The 13,440-nt window shown below is 46.0% G+C and overlaps 1 protein-coding gene across 8 annotated transcripts in view; it reads right to left on the bottom strand.

Annotated features, from left to right (window-relative positions):
• Positions 1-13,440, bottom strand: part of LOC106560333 (KICSTOR complex protein SZT2) — a 186,744-nt gene that overhangs the window by 88,988 nt on the left and 84,316 nt on the right. For all 8 annotated transcript variants that reach the window (XM_014123152.2, XM_014123144.2, XM_014123146.2 and 5 more), the window contains exon 48: positions 10,132-10,216. In XM_014123152.2, the coding sequence (XP_013978627.2) occupies positions 10,132-10,216 (85 nt within the window). The remainder of the gene's footprint in view (positions 1-10,131; positions 10,217-13,440) is intronic.

The raw sequence follows: 13,440 nt of genomic DNA, 5'->3' as shown, positions 1-13,440 counted from the left end.
GCTTTTTTGAACAAAACTACATTCGTTATGGACCTGTGATACCTGGAAGTGACATCTGATGAAGAGAATCAAAGGTAATGGATTATTTACATAGTATTTTCGATTTTAGATCTCCCCAACATGACGTCTAGTCTGTATCGCAACGCGTATTTTTCTGGGCGCAGTGCTCAGATTATTGCAAAGTGTGATTTCCCAGTAAGGTTATTTTTAAATCTGGCAAGTTGATTGCGTTCAAGAGATGTAAATCTATAATTCTTTAAATGAAAATATAATATTTTAACCAATGTTTTCTAATTTTAATTATTTAATTTGTGGTGTTGACTTGGCTGCCGGTTATTGGAGGGAAACGATTTCCTCAACATCAATGCCATAGTAAAACGCTGTTTTTGGATATAAATATGAACTTGATAGAACTAAAAATGCATGCATTGTCTAACATAATGTCCTAGGAGTGTCATCTGATGGAGATTGTAAAAGGTTAGTGCATCATTTTAGCTGGTTTTATGGTTTTGGTGACCCTGTCTTTGAATTGACAAAACATTACACACAACTCTTGTAAATGTACTGTCCTAACATACTCTAAATTTATGCTTTCGCCGTAAAACCTTTTTGAAATCGTAAAACGTGGTTAGATTAAGGAGATGTTTATCTTTCAAAGGGTGTAAAATAGTTGTATGTTTGAAAAATTTGAATTTTGACATTTATTTGGATTCAAATTTGCCGCTCTTGAAATGCACCTGCTGTTGATGGAGTGCACCACGGGTGGCACGCTAGCGTCCCACCTAGCCCATAGAGGTTAACTTGGCTTTCGAAGACCTTGGAAAGGCAGGGTAGGATAGATATACAGTTGTTTACAAGTTTACAAGTTTACATACACCTTAGCCAAATGCATTTAAACTCAGTTTTTCACAATTCCTGACATTTAATCCTAGTAAAAATTCCCTGTCTTAGGTCCGTTAGGATCACCACTTTATTTTAAGAATGTGAAATGTCAGAATAATAGTAGCGAAAATGATTTATTTCAGCTTATTTCTTTCCATCACATTCCCAGTGGGTCAGAAATGTACATACACTCAATTAGTATTTGGTAGCATTACCTTTAAATTGTTTCACTTGGGTCAAACGTTTCACGTAGCCTTCCACAAGTTTCCCACAATAAGTTGGGTGAATTTTGGCCCATTCCTCCTGACAGAGCTGGTGTAACGGAGTCAGGTTTGTAGGCCTCCTTGCTCGCACACGCTTTTTCAGTTGTGCCCAGAAATGTTCTATGGGATTGAGGTCAGGTCTTTGCGATGGCCACTCCAATACCTTGACTTTGTTGTCCTTAAGCCATTTTGCCACAACTTTGGAAGTATGCTTGGGGTCATTTTCCATTTGGAAGAACCATTTGCGATCAAGCTTTAACTTACTGACTGATGTCTTGAGATATTGCTTCAATATATCCACATTATTTTCCTTCCTCATGATGCCATCTATTTTGTGAAGGGCACCAGTCCCTCCTGCAGCAAAGCACCCCCACAACATGATGCTGCCAACCCCATGCTTCACAGATGGGATGGTGTTCTTCGGCTTGCAAGCGTCCCCATTTTTCTTCCAAACATAACGATGGTGAATATAGCCAGTTCTATTTTTGTTTCATCAGACCCGACTACATTTCTCCAAAAAGTACAATCTTTGTCCCCATGTGCAGTTGCAAACCGTAGTCTGGCTTTTTTAGAGCAGTGGCTTCTTCCTTGCTGAGCGGCCTTTCAGGTTATGTCGATATAGGACATGTTTTACAGTGGATATAGATACTTTTGTACCAGTTTCCTCCAGCATCTTCACAAGGTCATTTGCTGTTGTTCTGGGATTTATTTACGCTTTTCGCACCAAAGTACGTTCATCTCTAGGAGACAGAACGCGTCTCCTTCCTGAGCGGTATGACGGCTGCGTGGTCCCATGGCGTTTGTACTTGCATACTATTGTTTGTACAGATGAACATGGTACCTTCAGGCGTTTGGAAATTGCTCCCAAGGATAAACCAGACTTGTGGAGGTCTACCATTTTGTTTCTGAGGTCTTGGCTGATTTTTTTTTTGGATTTTCCCATGATGTGAAGCAAAGAGACAGGGTTTGAAGGTAGGCCTTGAAATACATCCACAAGTACACCTCCAATTTACTCAAATGATGTCAATTAGCCTATCAGAAGCTTCTAAAGCCATGACATAATTTTCTTGAATTTTCCAAGCTGTTTAAATGCACAGTCAACTTAGTGTATGTACACTTCTGACCCACTGGAATTGTGATACAGTGAATTATAAGTGAAATAATTTGTCTGTAAAATGACTTGTGTCATGCAGAAAGTAGATGTCCTAACCGACTTGCCAAAACTATAGTTTGTTAACAAGAAATTTGTGGAGTGGTTGAAAAATGAGTTTTAATGACACCAACCTAAGTGTATGTAAACTTCCGACTTCAACTGTAGGTCTGTAACAGTTTGGGTCTAGAGTGTCTCCCCCTTTGAAGAGGGGATGATCACGGCAGCTTTCCAATCTTTGGGAATCTCAGACGATACAGAGGGGTCTAGTCCAATTGGCAAATGGATCTATTCAGCTAACAGTCCAATAAGCTCTAGACAGCTAGTGGGCCGCGGCTAGCAGATGGGTATTCAGGGGACGTCGCGATGGAGGAGCCAGTTGAGTAACCCCCTTGAGCAGATTACATCGGTAGTCCAGTCGTGAAGAATTGCCGGGGTTCCCTACCCCATACCGGCAGCAAAAAGGGTCCAGGAGTGGCTGATGGACCTCTTCAGCTAGCCGGGAGATGGGCCTAGCATGGGCTAGCTCCAGGCTAATTGGTGCTTGCGTCGGGACAGAGACGTTAGCCAGAGGTAGTCACTGGGATTGCAGCTAGCTAGCTGCGATGATCCAGGTGAGAAGGTTCAGAGCTTGCAGTAGGAATCCGGGGAAATGGAGAGAAAATAGGTCCAGTATGCTCTGGTTTGAATCGCGTTGTACAAACTATTGAGAGCTCTCTGAGCTAAAAGGTAGCTGATGACCGCTAGCAGTGGTTAGCTGGCGTTCCGGAACTCCAATTTGAGCAGCAGCAGCTGAAAAATGAGCTCCTACAAATATTGAAATTTACATGGTTTTTAGAGTGAAGTACATCGGAAAAAAGCAAATGAAAACTGCAAGACTGAATAGGAGAAAAAACAAGCAACAAACAAAGAAGATAGGCTTTTGAAAAATAACTATTTTTCATAAAATTGTAGTTATCTTAGCTAGCTGAATTGTTTACCAGTTGCTAAGCAGTTGCTAGGGACTCTTTTGGAAGAAGCTAGCTAGCTAACGAAGAACAACAAAGAATATCTAGTTAACAGAAGAAAAGAAAGAGAAAATCAGGACAGAAGAAAAAGGATATCAAAGTGAAACAGTTCTCTAAAGACACAAGAGACAATAATACAAGAAACAACACTTCTGTAGCTTGTCAACTATGTGTCTGTCTATCCCTGTTCTCTCCTCTCTGCACAGGCCATACAAACGCTTCACACCGCGTGGCCGCTGCCACTCTATCCTGGTGGTCCCAGCGCGCACGACCCACGTGGAGTTCCAGGTCTCCGGCAGCCTCTGGAACTGCCGGTCTGCAGCCAACAAGGCTGAGTTCATCTCAGCCTATGCTACCCTCCAGTCCCTAGACTTCCTGGCGCTGACGGAAACATGGATTACCACAGATAACACTGCTACTCCTACTGCTCTCTCTTCGTCTGCCCACGTGTTCTCGCATACCCCTAGAGCATCGAGCCAGCGGGGTGGTGGCACTGGAATCCTCATCTCTCCCAAGTGGACATTCTCTCTTTCTCCCCTGACCCATCTGTCTATCTCCTCATTTGAATTCCATGCTGTCACAGTTACCAGCCCTTTCAAGCTTAACATCCTTATCATTTATCGCCCTCCAGGTTCCCTTGGAGAGTTCATCAATGAGCTTGACGCCTTGATAAGTTCCTTTCCTGAGGATGGCTCACCTCTCACAGTTCTGGGTGACTTTAACCTCCCCACGTCTACCTTTGACTCATTCCTCTCTGCCTCCTTCTTTCCACTCCTCTCCTCTTTTGACCTCACCCTCTCACCTTCCCCCCCTACTCACAAGGCAGGCAATACGCTTGACCTCATCTTTACTAGATGCTGTTCTTCCACTAATCTCATTGCAACTCCCCTCCAAATCTCCGACCACTACCTTGTATCCTTTTCCCTCTTGCTCTCATCCAACACTTCTCACTCTGCCCCTACTCGGATGGTATTGCGCCGTCCCAACCTTCGCTCTCTCTCTCCCGCTACTCTCTCCTCTTCCATCCTATCATCTCTTCCCTCTGCTCAAACCTTCTCCAACCTATCTCCTGATTCTGCCTCCTCAACCCTCCTCTCCTCCCTTTCTGCATCCTTTGATTTTCTCTGTCCCCTATCCTCCAGGCCGGCTCGGTCCTCCCCTCCTGCTCCGTGGCTCGACGACTCACTACGAGCTCACAGAACAGGGCTCCGGGCAGCCGAGCGGAAATGGAGGAAAACTCGCTAAAGCCACTTTCTACCACTCTAAATTCCAAGCATCTGCCTCTAACCCTAGGAAGCTCTTTGCTACCTTCTCCTCCCTCCTGAATCCTCCTCCCCCCCCTCCTCCCTCTCTGCGGATGACTTCGTCAACCATTTTGAAAAGAAGGTTGACGATATCCGATCCTCGTTTGCTAAGTCAAACGACACCGCTGGTCCTGCTCACACTGCCCTACCCTGTGCTTTGACCTCTTTCTCCCCTCTCTCTCCAGATGAAATCTCGCGTCTTGTGACGGCCGGCCGTCCAACAACCTGCCCACTTGACCCTATCCCCTCCTCTCTTCTCCAGACCATTTCCGGAGACCTTCTCCCCTTCCTCACCTCGCTCATCAACTCATCCTTGACCGCTGGCTACGTCCCTTCCGTCTTCAAGAGAGCGAGAGTTGCACCCCTTCTGAAAAAAACCTACACTCGATCCCTCCGATGTCAACAACTACAGACCAGTATCCCTTCTTTCTTTTCTCTCCAAAACTCTTGAACGTGCCGTCCTTGGCCAGCTCTCCTGCTATCTCTCTCAGAATGACCTTCTTGATCCTAATCAGTCAGGTTTCAAGACTGGGCATTCAACTGAGACTGCTCTTCTCTGTGTCACGGAGGCTCTCCGCACTGCTAAAGCTAACTCTCTCTCCTCTGCTCTCATCCTTCTAGATCTATCTGCTGCCTTTGATACTGTGAACCATCAGATCCTCCTCTCCACCCTCTCCGAGTTGGGCATCTCCCGGCGCGGCCCACGCTTGGATTGCGTCCTACCTGACAGGTCGCTCCTACCAGGTGGCGTGGCGAGAATCTGTCTCCGTACCATGCGCTCTCACCACTGGTGTCCCCCAGGGCTCTGTTCTAGGCCCTCTCCTATTCTCGCTATACACCAAGTCACTTGGCTCTGTCATATCCTCACATGGTCTCTCCTATCATTGCTATGCAGACGACACACAATTAATCTTCTCCTTTCCCCCTTCTGATAACCAGGCGGCGAATCGCATCTCTGCATGTCTGTCAGACATATCAGTGTGGATGACGGATCACCACCTCAAGCTGAACCTCGGCAAGACGGCGCTGCTCTTCCTCCCGGGGAAGGACTGCCCGTTCCATGATCTCGCCATCACGGTTGACAACTCCCTTGTGTCCTCCTCCCAGAGTGCTAAGAACCTTGGCGTGATCCTGGACAACACCCTGTCGTTCTCCACTAACATCAAGGCAGTGACCCGATCCTGTAGGTTCATGCTCTACAACATTCGCAGAGTACGACCCTGCCTCACACAGGAAGCAGCGCAGGTCCTAATCCAGGCACTTGTCATCTCCCGTCTGGATTACTGCAACTCGCTGTTGGCTGGGCTCCCTGCCTGTCCCATTAAACCCCTACAACTCATCCAGAACGCCGCAGCCCGTCTGGTGTTCAACCTTCCCAAGTTCTCTCACGTCACCCCGCTCCTCCGCTCTCTCCACTGGCTTCCAGTTGAAGCTCGCATCCGCTACAAGACCATGGTGACTGCCTACGGAGCTGTGAAGGGAACAGCACCTCCATACCTTCAGGCTCTGATCAAGCCCTACACCCAAACAAGGGCACTGCGTTCATCTACCTCTGGCCTGCTGGCCCCCCTACCTCTGAGGAAGCACAGTTCCCGCTCAGCCCAGTCAAAACTGTTCGCTGCTCTGGCACCCCAATGGTGGAACAAGCTCCCTCACGACGCCAGGACAGCGGAGTCAATCACCACCTTCCGGAGACACCTGAAACCCCACCTCTTTAAGGAATACCTAGGATAGGATAAAGTAATCCTTCTAACCCCCCCCCTTAAAAGATTTAGAAGCACTATTGTAAAGTGGTTGTTCCACTGGATATCATAAGGTGAATGCACCAATTTGTAAGTCGCTCTGGATAAGAGCGTCTGCTAAATGACTTAAATGTAATGTAAATGTAAATGTACTAGCTAGTAGCTAGTTTGCTGGCTAGCTTCTGTTGGGGGGATTCCGATTCAGAGGTAAAGAAAAATACTTTAGAAAAAAGCAGATCCACACCACATTGGGTGAGGCGGGTTGCAGGAGAGTATTTTGAAGTTGAGGTTTAGAAAAATATAAAAAAGATATGCGAAGAAAAAGATGTATACATGGGACACGACAAGACGAAGGACAAAGACGTCTGACTGCTACGCCATCTTGGATATTGTGCCTGTATTTAGCGCCATTCCATTTCTTTTTTATCCTGAAAAACTCCCCAGTCCTTAACGATTAACAAGCATACCCATAACATGATACAGCAACCAACATGTATGAAAAAATGGAGAGTGGTACTCAGTAATGGGTTGTATTGGCTTTGCCCCCAAACATAACACTTTGTATTCAGGACAAAAAGTGAATTCCTTTGCCACATTTTTTGCAGTATTACTTTAGTGCCTTGTTGCAAACAGGATGTATGTTCGGGAATATTTTTTATTCTGTACAGGCTTCCTTCTTTTCACTCTGTCAATTAGGTTAGTATTGTAGAGTAACTACAATGTTATTGATCCATCCTCAGTTTTCTCCAATCACAGCCATTAAACTCTGTAACTGTTTTAAAGTCACCTTTGACCACTCCCTGAGTTTCCTTCCCCTCCGCCAACTGAGTTAGGAAGGACGCATGTATCTTTGTAGTAACTGTGTGTCTTGATACACCATCCAATGTGTAATTAATAATTTAATCATGCTTAAATGGATATTCAATGTCTTTTTTTTAAATTATACATATTTATTTAGATTTTTTTTTACACCCCTTTACCAATAGGTGCCCTTCTTTGCGAGGCATTGGAAAACCTCCCTGGTCTTTGTGGTTGAATCTGTGTTTGAAATTCACTGCTCGACTGAGGAACCTTAAATATAATTGTATGTGTGGGATAAAGAGATGAGGTAATCATAAAACAAAATCATGTTAAAACACTATTATTGCACACAGAGTGAGTCCATGCAACATTTATTTGATCTTTATTTAACTAGGCAAGCCAGTTAAGAACAAATTCTTATTTTCAATGACGGCCTAGGAACAGTGGGTTAACTGCCTTGTTCAGGGGCAGAACGACAGACTTTTACCTTGTCAGCTCGGGGATTCGATCTTGCAACCTTACGGTTACTAGTCCAACACTCTAACCACTAGGCTACCTTACTCCTGAACTTATTTAGGTTTGCCATAAAAAAGTGATTGAATACTTATTGACCCAAGACATTTCAACTTTTCATTTTTTATTATTTAGTATGCATTTCTAAAAACATAATTCCACTTTGACATTATGGGGTATTGTGTGTAGGCCAGTGACAAAATCCTTTTAACGCAACACAATGTGGAAAAGTTAAGGGGTGTGAATACTTTCTGAAGGCACTGTATGCTATGAGAGGTGTTTCTTATCAGCTCCTTCTGAAAGCCAGATGGTGCATCAGCTGGTAATTTGCAAACTGTGTACTAAGTAGTGTAAACTGAAGCAACTGCTGAGGAGTGAGGGGAATCAGTGGAACAGCATCATAACATCTCTAATTAGGGTCGCAAAGGGTTCCGCTAACTTACCCAAAATTCACAGGTTTCCCATAAATACTGCAAAGAGGATTTCAGATTCCCTGCTTTTTTACAACCCTAGCTCTAATTGATCTACAATTTAACTCAAATGTCCAGAAGACCCTCTGCTGGGCCTCCACTACTGTAGCTCTGGTCCAGGGTGTTAGTGAGGCTTGAAGGAAGGCTTAGCGTTAACGAACCGCACTTATGCCCTGGACCAGAGCTAGCCTGGCACTCCAACTCCTTAACTTCCTTTATCCACGGACATTGCTACTATTTTAGCACATACAGTATGAGTTATAATATGCGTTATTTGTCACAGGGCCTTTGTGCAAAGCTATTAGTAAGAGGAAAATGTCTCTTTCTGCATTCTGCAATAAAACTATGTCTATTAGCTCTCTGAGATGGAATAACTGAAGCAGTCCTTGGTATTCAAGCACAGCAGACATGTGTATTTTAGGCTCGGAGTTTGACAAGATTAATGTGGCAAACAGTTTCTTAATTAGCTGGCAATGGAATACAACAGTGCAAGACTAACCAGCTTCCAGCTCTGCCAAAAAACTTCTCTAACTCTCTGAGTAGCAGGCTGCACCTGACATAATTATGTCACGCTGGGCAGGGATCAAGTAATTCAAATAACTTAAGCACCTTGTTGTGCAAGTCTTCAAATTAATGAGATGAAATCAGAGCTTCCCTTCACAGCAATTAAAAAGAAGTTAGACTGCATGGGAAATGAATGCAAGGCCTGGGTTGTGTACGTCCCAAATGGCACCCTATTCCAATTATAGTGCACTAGTTTTGATGGGCTCTGGTCAAAAGTAGTGCACTTTATAGGAAATATGTTGCCATTTGGGACACAGTATGGAGAGAAAAAAGCCTCTCGAACGAACATCAGCCTTGGTACTTTGATTCTGACACTACAGAAAGAGGTCAGTTTAAGTGAGATAGCAGCAGCTATTAATTTCCACCGGTTTTAAACATGATTTATAACGACAGGAATGCTGTGGGGATAATATAAGTAAAAAACATAATTCATTACAATGTAGCTGTCAACACACTATATAATGAACAGGACAACTGTCTTACTATAGGCTAATCACAACCGGAGTACTGTCTTACTATAGGCTAATCACAACCGGAGTACTGTCTTACTATAGGCTAATCACAACTGGAGTACTGTCTTACTATAGGCTAATCTGTCACGCCCTGACCAGGTGAACTCGGGTATTTTGGTCAGGGTGTGTCAGGTTGGGTATTTTTCCTTGGTTGGTTTTCTATGTTTGCGTTATAGCCTTGTGTTAACTCTATGTGGGTTATTTCTATGTTGGGTTCTGTCGATTCCCAATCAGAGACAGCTGTCGCTAGTTGTCTCTGATTGGGATCACATTTAAGTTCCTTTTCCCCCCACGCTGTTTGTGGGGTGTTGCCTCTTTGTTTTGAGCAGTTAACGTATCGGCATTTTCCTGGTTTTGTGTACGTGTTTATTTCAGTGTTAAGAATAAACATGTGTTCGCTCCCAGCTGCGCTTTGGTCCTCTTCCTCATCACCCGACGTCGATCGTTACATAATCATAACTGACAGGTGGCCATATTGCACACTCACCCACCCACCCCCACACACACGACAATAGTATGTGCTGCCTGTCAACAGATAAATAATACCTGAACCTCAAACAGAGTAATGCAAAACAACAGGTGATCATTGAAATTCAGAAAAGTTACCACCACACATCGCATACAGAAGCTGGAGAGTGACAGTCCAGTCATTTGGAGAATGAGTGTAGCACTAACCAGTAGCATCGTAACAGGAGAAATCAGATTAGTGTTTATTAGCTACGCAAGGCAAGGCAGTGCTGTGATCATTTGCTGTGCATTTTTTTATTTGGTGGGAGGTATAAATATGGAAAGAGGCTGTCAGCACAACCCGTGATATCACTCCCTCTAAGTCAGCAGCTTAAAAAAAACATGCACACACACGAGTACGCACGCACACACACTGAAAATGGAGTGAGAGAGAGCGAGAAAGAGAACGTCATTACCTTTCCCTCCGGTCCCCTGGCCCCCAGGCTTATTGTAGAGGTAGATATCAGAGTCAGGAAGCTCTCTGCTCTGATGGAAGTAGTGCTTAAAGAGAGACAGAGACACACACACACAGAGAGAGAGAGCGTGAGAGACAGACACAGAGAGCGAGAGACAGAGAGAGCGACAGAGAGAACGAGAGTGAGCGAGACAGAGAGAACGAGAGCGAGCGAGACAGAGAGAACAACGAGAGATGAGCGGAGAATATATAAGTCCCAAAGGTTTGTTTCATCAAGTATATATAAACCATATTTTGCTTTTACGTTATAAACAAAAAAACCATATTTCCAAGCCTTATGATTGTTATATAAAACCAATATTTGTTTGTTATTTATATATATATGTTATTGCTCAAGCACGTTATTATATAATTTCCGTTTTGCATTTGTTATATGTTAAAGGTTTGTTTCGGCATCTGTTATTAGTTATTGGTTTTGTTTTGCCACGTTATAGTTTGCTTCGGGGCATTTTACATATAGTTTGCTTTCGCTATCAATATATATAGTTTGTTTCCATTATATATTATGTTTTGCAGTTTACACTTCATGGTTGGTGCTCAAACATCAAGTTATTGGTTGGTTCTTGTGTGCCATCACATATTATACCTGCTCACACGTTATTATTTCGTTCATCGTTATTGTCTGCCATCGCCATTGGCTCATCACACCCACACCACACATATTCATTATTATCTTTGTTCGTTAAACGCTATTCGCTATCTTTCGTTTTATCTGCCCGCTATTGGTCTGGCTTTCTGCTCGGCCCGGGCATAATTCGTTATCTTTGTTTTGTTCACATATCTGCTGTTTGTTCGCTATTGTCTGCTTGCCTATTTGTCGCTTATCTGCTGTTTCTAAGGTTCTGCTCGTCATGGTTTGCCCGTTTCACACGCACGTTATTCTTTGTTTACACGCACGTATTTCGCTCACTACACGCCAGAGAGAGCGCAGCCTCCCCACATTTATATTTTGCTACACGTTATACATATTTTTCAGTTCATTTACATATTACAGACGCCTTGTTTCACATTATGCATGTTTTGTTCATCACATATTCTGTTCTGCTGTTTATGTTCTGCTCTTGGCCATCGCTATTTATTGGTTAGTTTGCTCACACGTTATACAAGCCTGCTCTGCCATCAATATATATTAAGCTCTGTTTTGTTAAATTGCCTATTCTTCCATATACATATATTCCGTCGCTATTATTGGTTATACCTGCTCTGCTACTACACCTGCCCGCCGTTACACTATTGGGCCTGCCTTATACATGTCTTTGCCTGCTATTACATATCAACCACAATAATTTTGCTCAAGACATATTGTTCATATACCGCCGCCCACATATTCATACATATATATTTTCCTGCTCGCCATCACATATATATATATATTATTCTTCGCTTCGTTCACTTCATACATATTCTCGCTTGCTTCACCACAGAGAGAGAGAGCGCGCGAGCGAGACAAAGAGAGAGAGAGAGAGACAGAGAGCGCGAGCGAGACAGAGAGCGCGAGCGAGACAGAAAGCGCGAGCGAGACAGAGAGCGCGAGCGAGACAGAGAGCGCGAGCGAGAGAGAGCGCGAGCGCGAGCGAGACAGACAGAGAGCGCGAGCGCGCGAGACAGACAGAGAGCGCGAGCGCGCGAGACAGACAGAGAGCGCGAGCGCGCGAGACAGAGAGCGCGAGCGCGCGAGACAGAGAGCGCGAGCGCGCGAGACAGAGAGCGCGAGCGCGCGAGACAGAGAGCGCGAGACAGAGAGCGCGCGAGACAGAGAGCGCGCGAGACAGAGAGCGCGCGAGACAGAGAGCGCGCGAGACAGAGAGAGCGCGAGACAGAGAGAGCGCGAGACAGAGAGAGCGCGAGACAGAGAGAGCGCGAGACAGAGAGAGCGCGAGACAGAGCGCGAGACAGAGCGCGAGACAGAGAGCGAGACAGAGAGAGAAAGCGCGAGCGAGACAGAGAGAGAAAGCGCGAGCGAGACAGAGAGAGAAAGCGCGAGCGAGACAGAGAGAGAAAGCGCGAGCGAGACAGAGAGAGAGCGCGAGCGAGACAGAGAGAGAGCGCGAGCGAGACAGAGAGAGAGCGAGCGAGACAGAGAGAGAGCGCGAGAGAGAGAGCGCGAGCGAGAGCAGCAGAGAGCGAGCGAGAGAGAGAGCGAGACGGAGCGAGCGAGACGAGAGAGAGAGCGAGCGAGACAGCAGAGAAGAGAGACAGCGCGAGCGAGACAAGAAGAGAGAGAGCGAGCGAGACACAGAGCAGAGAGCAGAGACAGCGAGCGAGAGAGACAGAGAGAGAGAGAGACAGAGAGCGAGCAGACAGAGAGCGCAGCGAGACAGAGAGCGCGAGAGAGAGAGAGCCGAGCGAGAGACAGAGAGCGCGAGAGAGAGAGAGAGCGCGAGAGAGAGAGAGAGCGCGAGCGAGACAGCGCGCGAGACAGCGCGCGAGACAGAGCGCGAGACAGAGCGCGAGACAGAGCGCGAGACAGAGCGCGAGACAGAGCGCGAGACAGAGAGCGAGCGCGAGACAGACAGAGAGAGAGACAGACAGAGAGAGAGAGCGAGCGCGAGACAGACAGAGAGAGAGAGCGAGCGCGAGACAGACAGAGAGAGAGAGCGAGCGCGAGACAGACAGAGAGAGAGAGCGAGCGCGAGACAGAGAGAGAGAGAGAGCCAGCGCGCGGGAGAGAGAGAGAGCCAGCGCGCGGGAGAGAGAGAGAGCCAGCGCGCGGGAGAGAGAGAGAGCCAGCGCGCGGGAGAGAGAGAGAGCCAGTGCGCGGGAGAGAGAGAGAGCCAGCGCGCGGGAGAGAGAGAGTGAGCCAGCGTGCGCGAGAGAGAGAGTGAGCCAGCGTGCGCGAGAGAGAGAGAGAGCCAGCGTGCGCGAGAGAGAGAGAGAGCCAGCGTGCGCGAGAGAGAGAGCCAGCTGATTTCATACATCAAAATGAAACTTATCAAAGTAAATTTTGTCACAAGTTCATAGGGAACTGAACATGCCACACTATTCCAGTCGCGCTTATTATAGCAGTGGAATCTGCTTCGACTACCATGGCAAGTGGCCATTCCTACTCTGGCCACAAAAGCAGTGAAAAATAAAACTGCTCTATTTTCTCTGAATCTGGCGAGGTGTTCTGCTTCACCCAGCCAACTGGAGCCCACCAGAAAATGTTGGAGGGACAGAAGTCGGGTTAGATTGAGGTGGGACATAATACAGACTTTCACTTCTGAATGTTGCCCCTAGTGTCTGTAGGCTTGGCTGTAGCCTACCTTGA

Source organism: Salmo salar, chromosome ssa10 (assembly GCF_905237065.1).
Source record: "Salmo salar chromosome ssa10, Ssal_v3.1, whole genome shotgun sequence".
Taxonomy (NCBI): Eukaryota; Metazoa; Chordata; class Actinopteri; order Salmoniformes; family Salmonidae; genus Salmo; species Salmo salar.
Note: the sequence above shows the minus strand (reverse complement) of the source record. Positions and strands in the feature narration are given on the sequence as shown.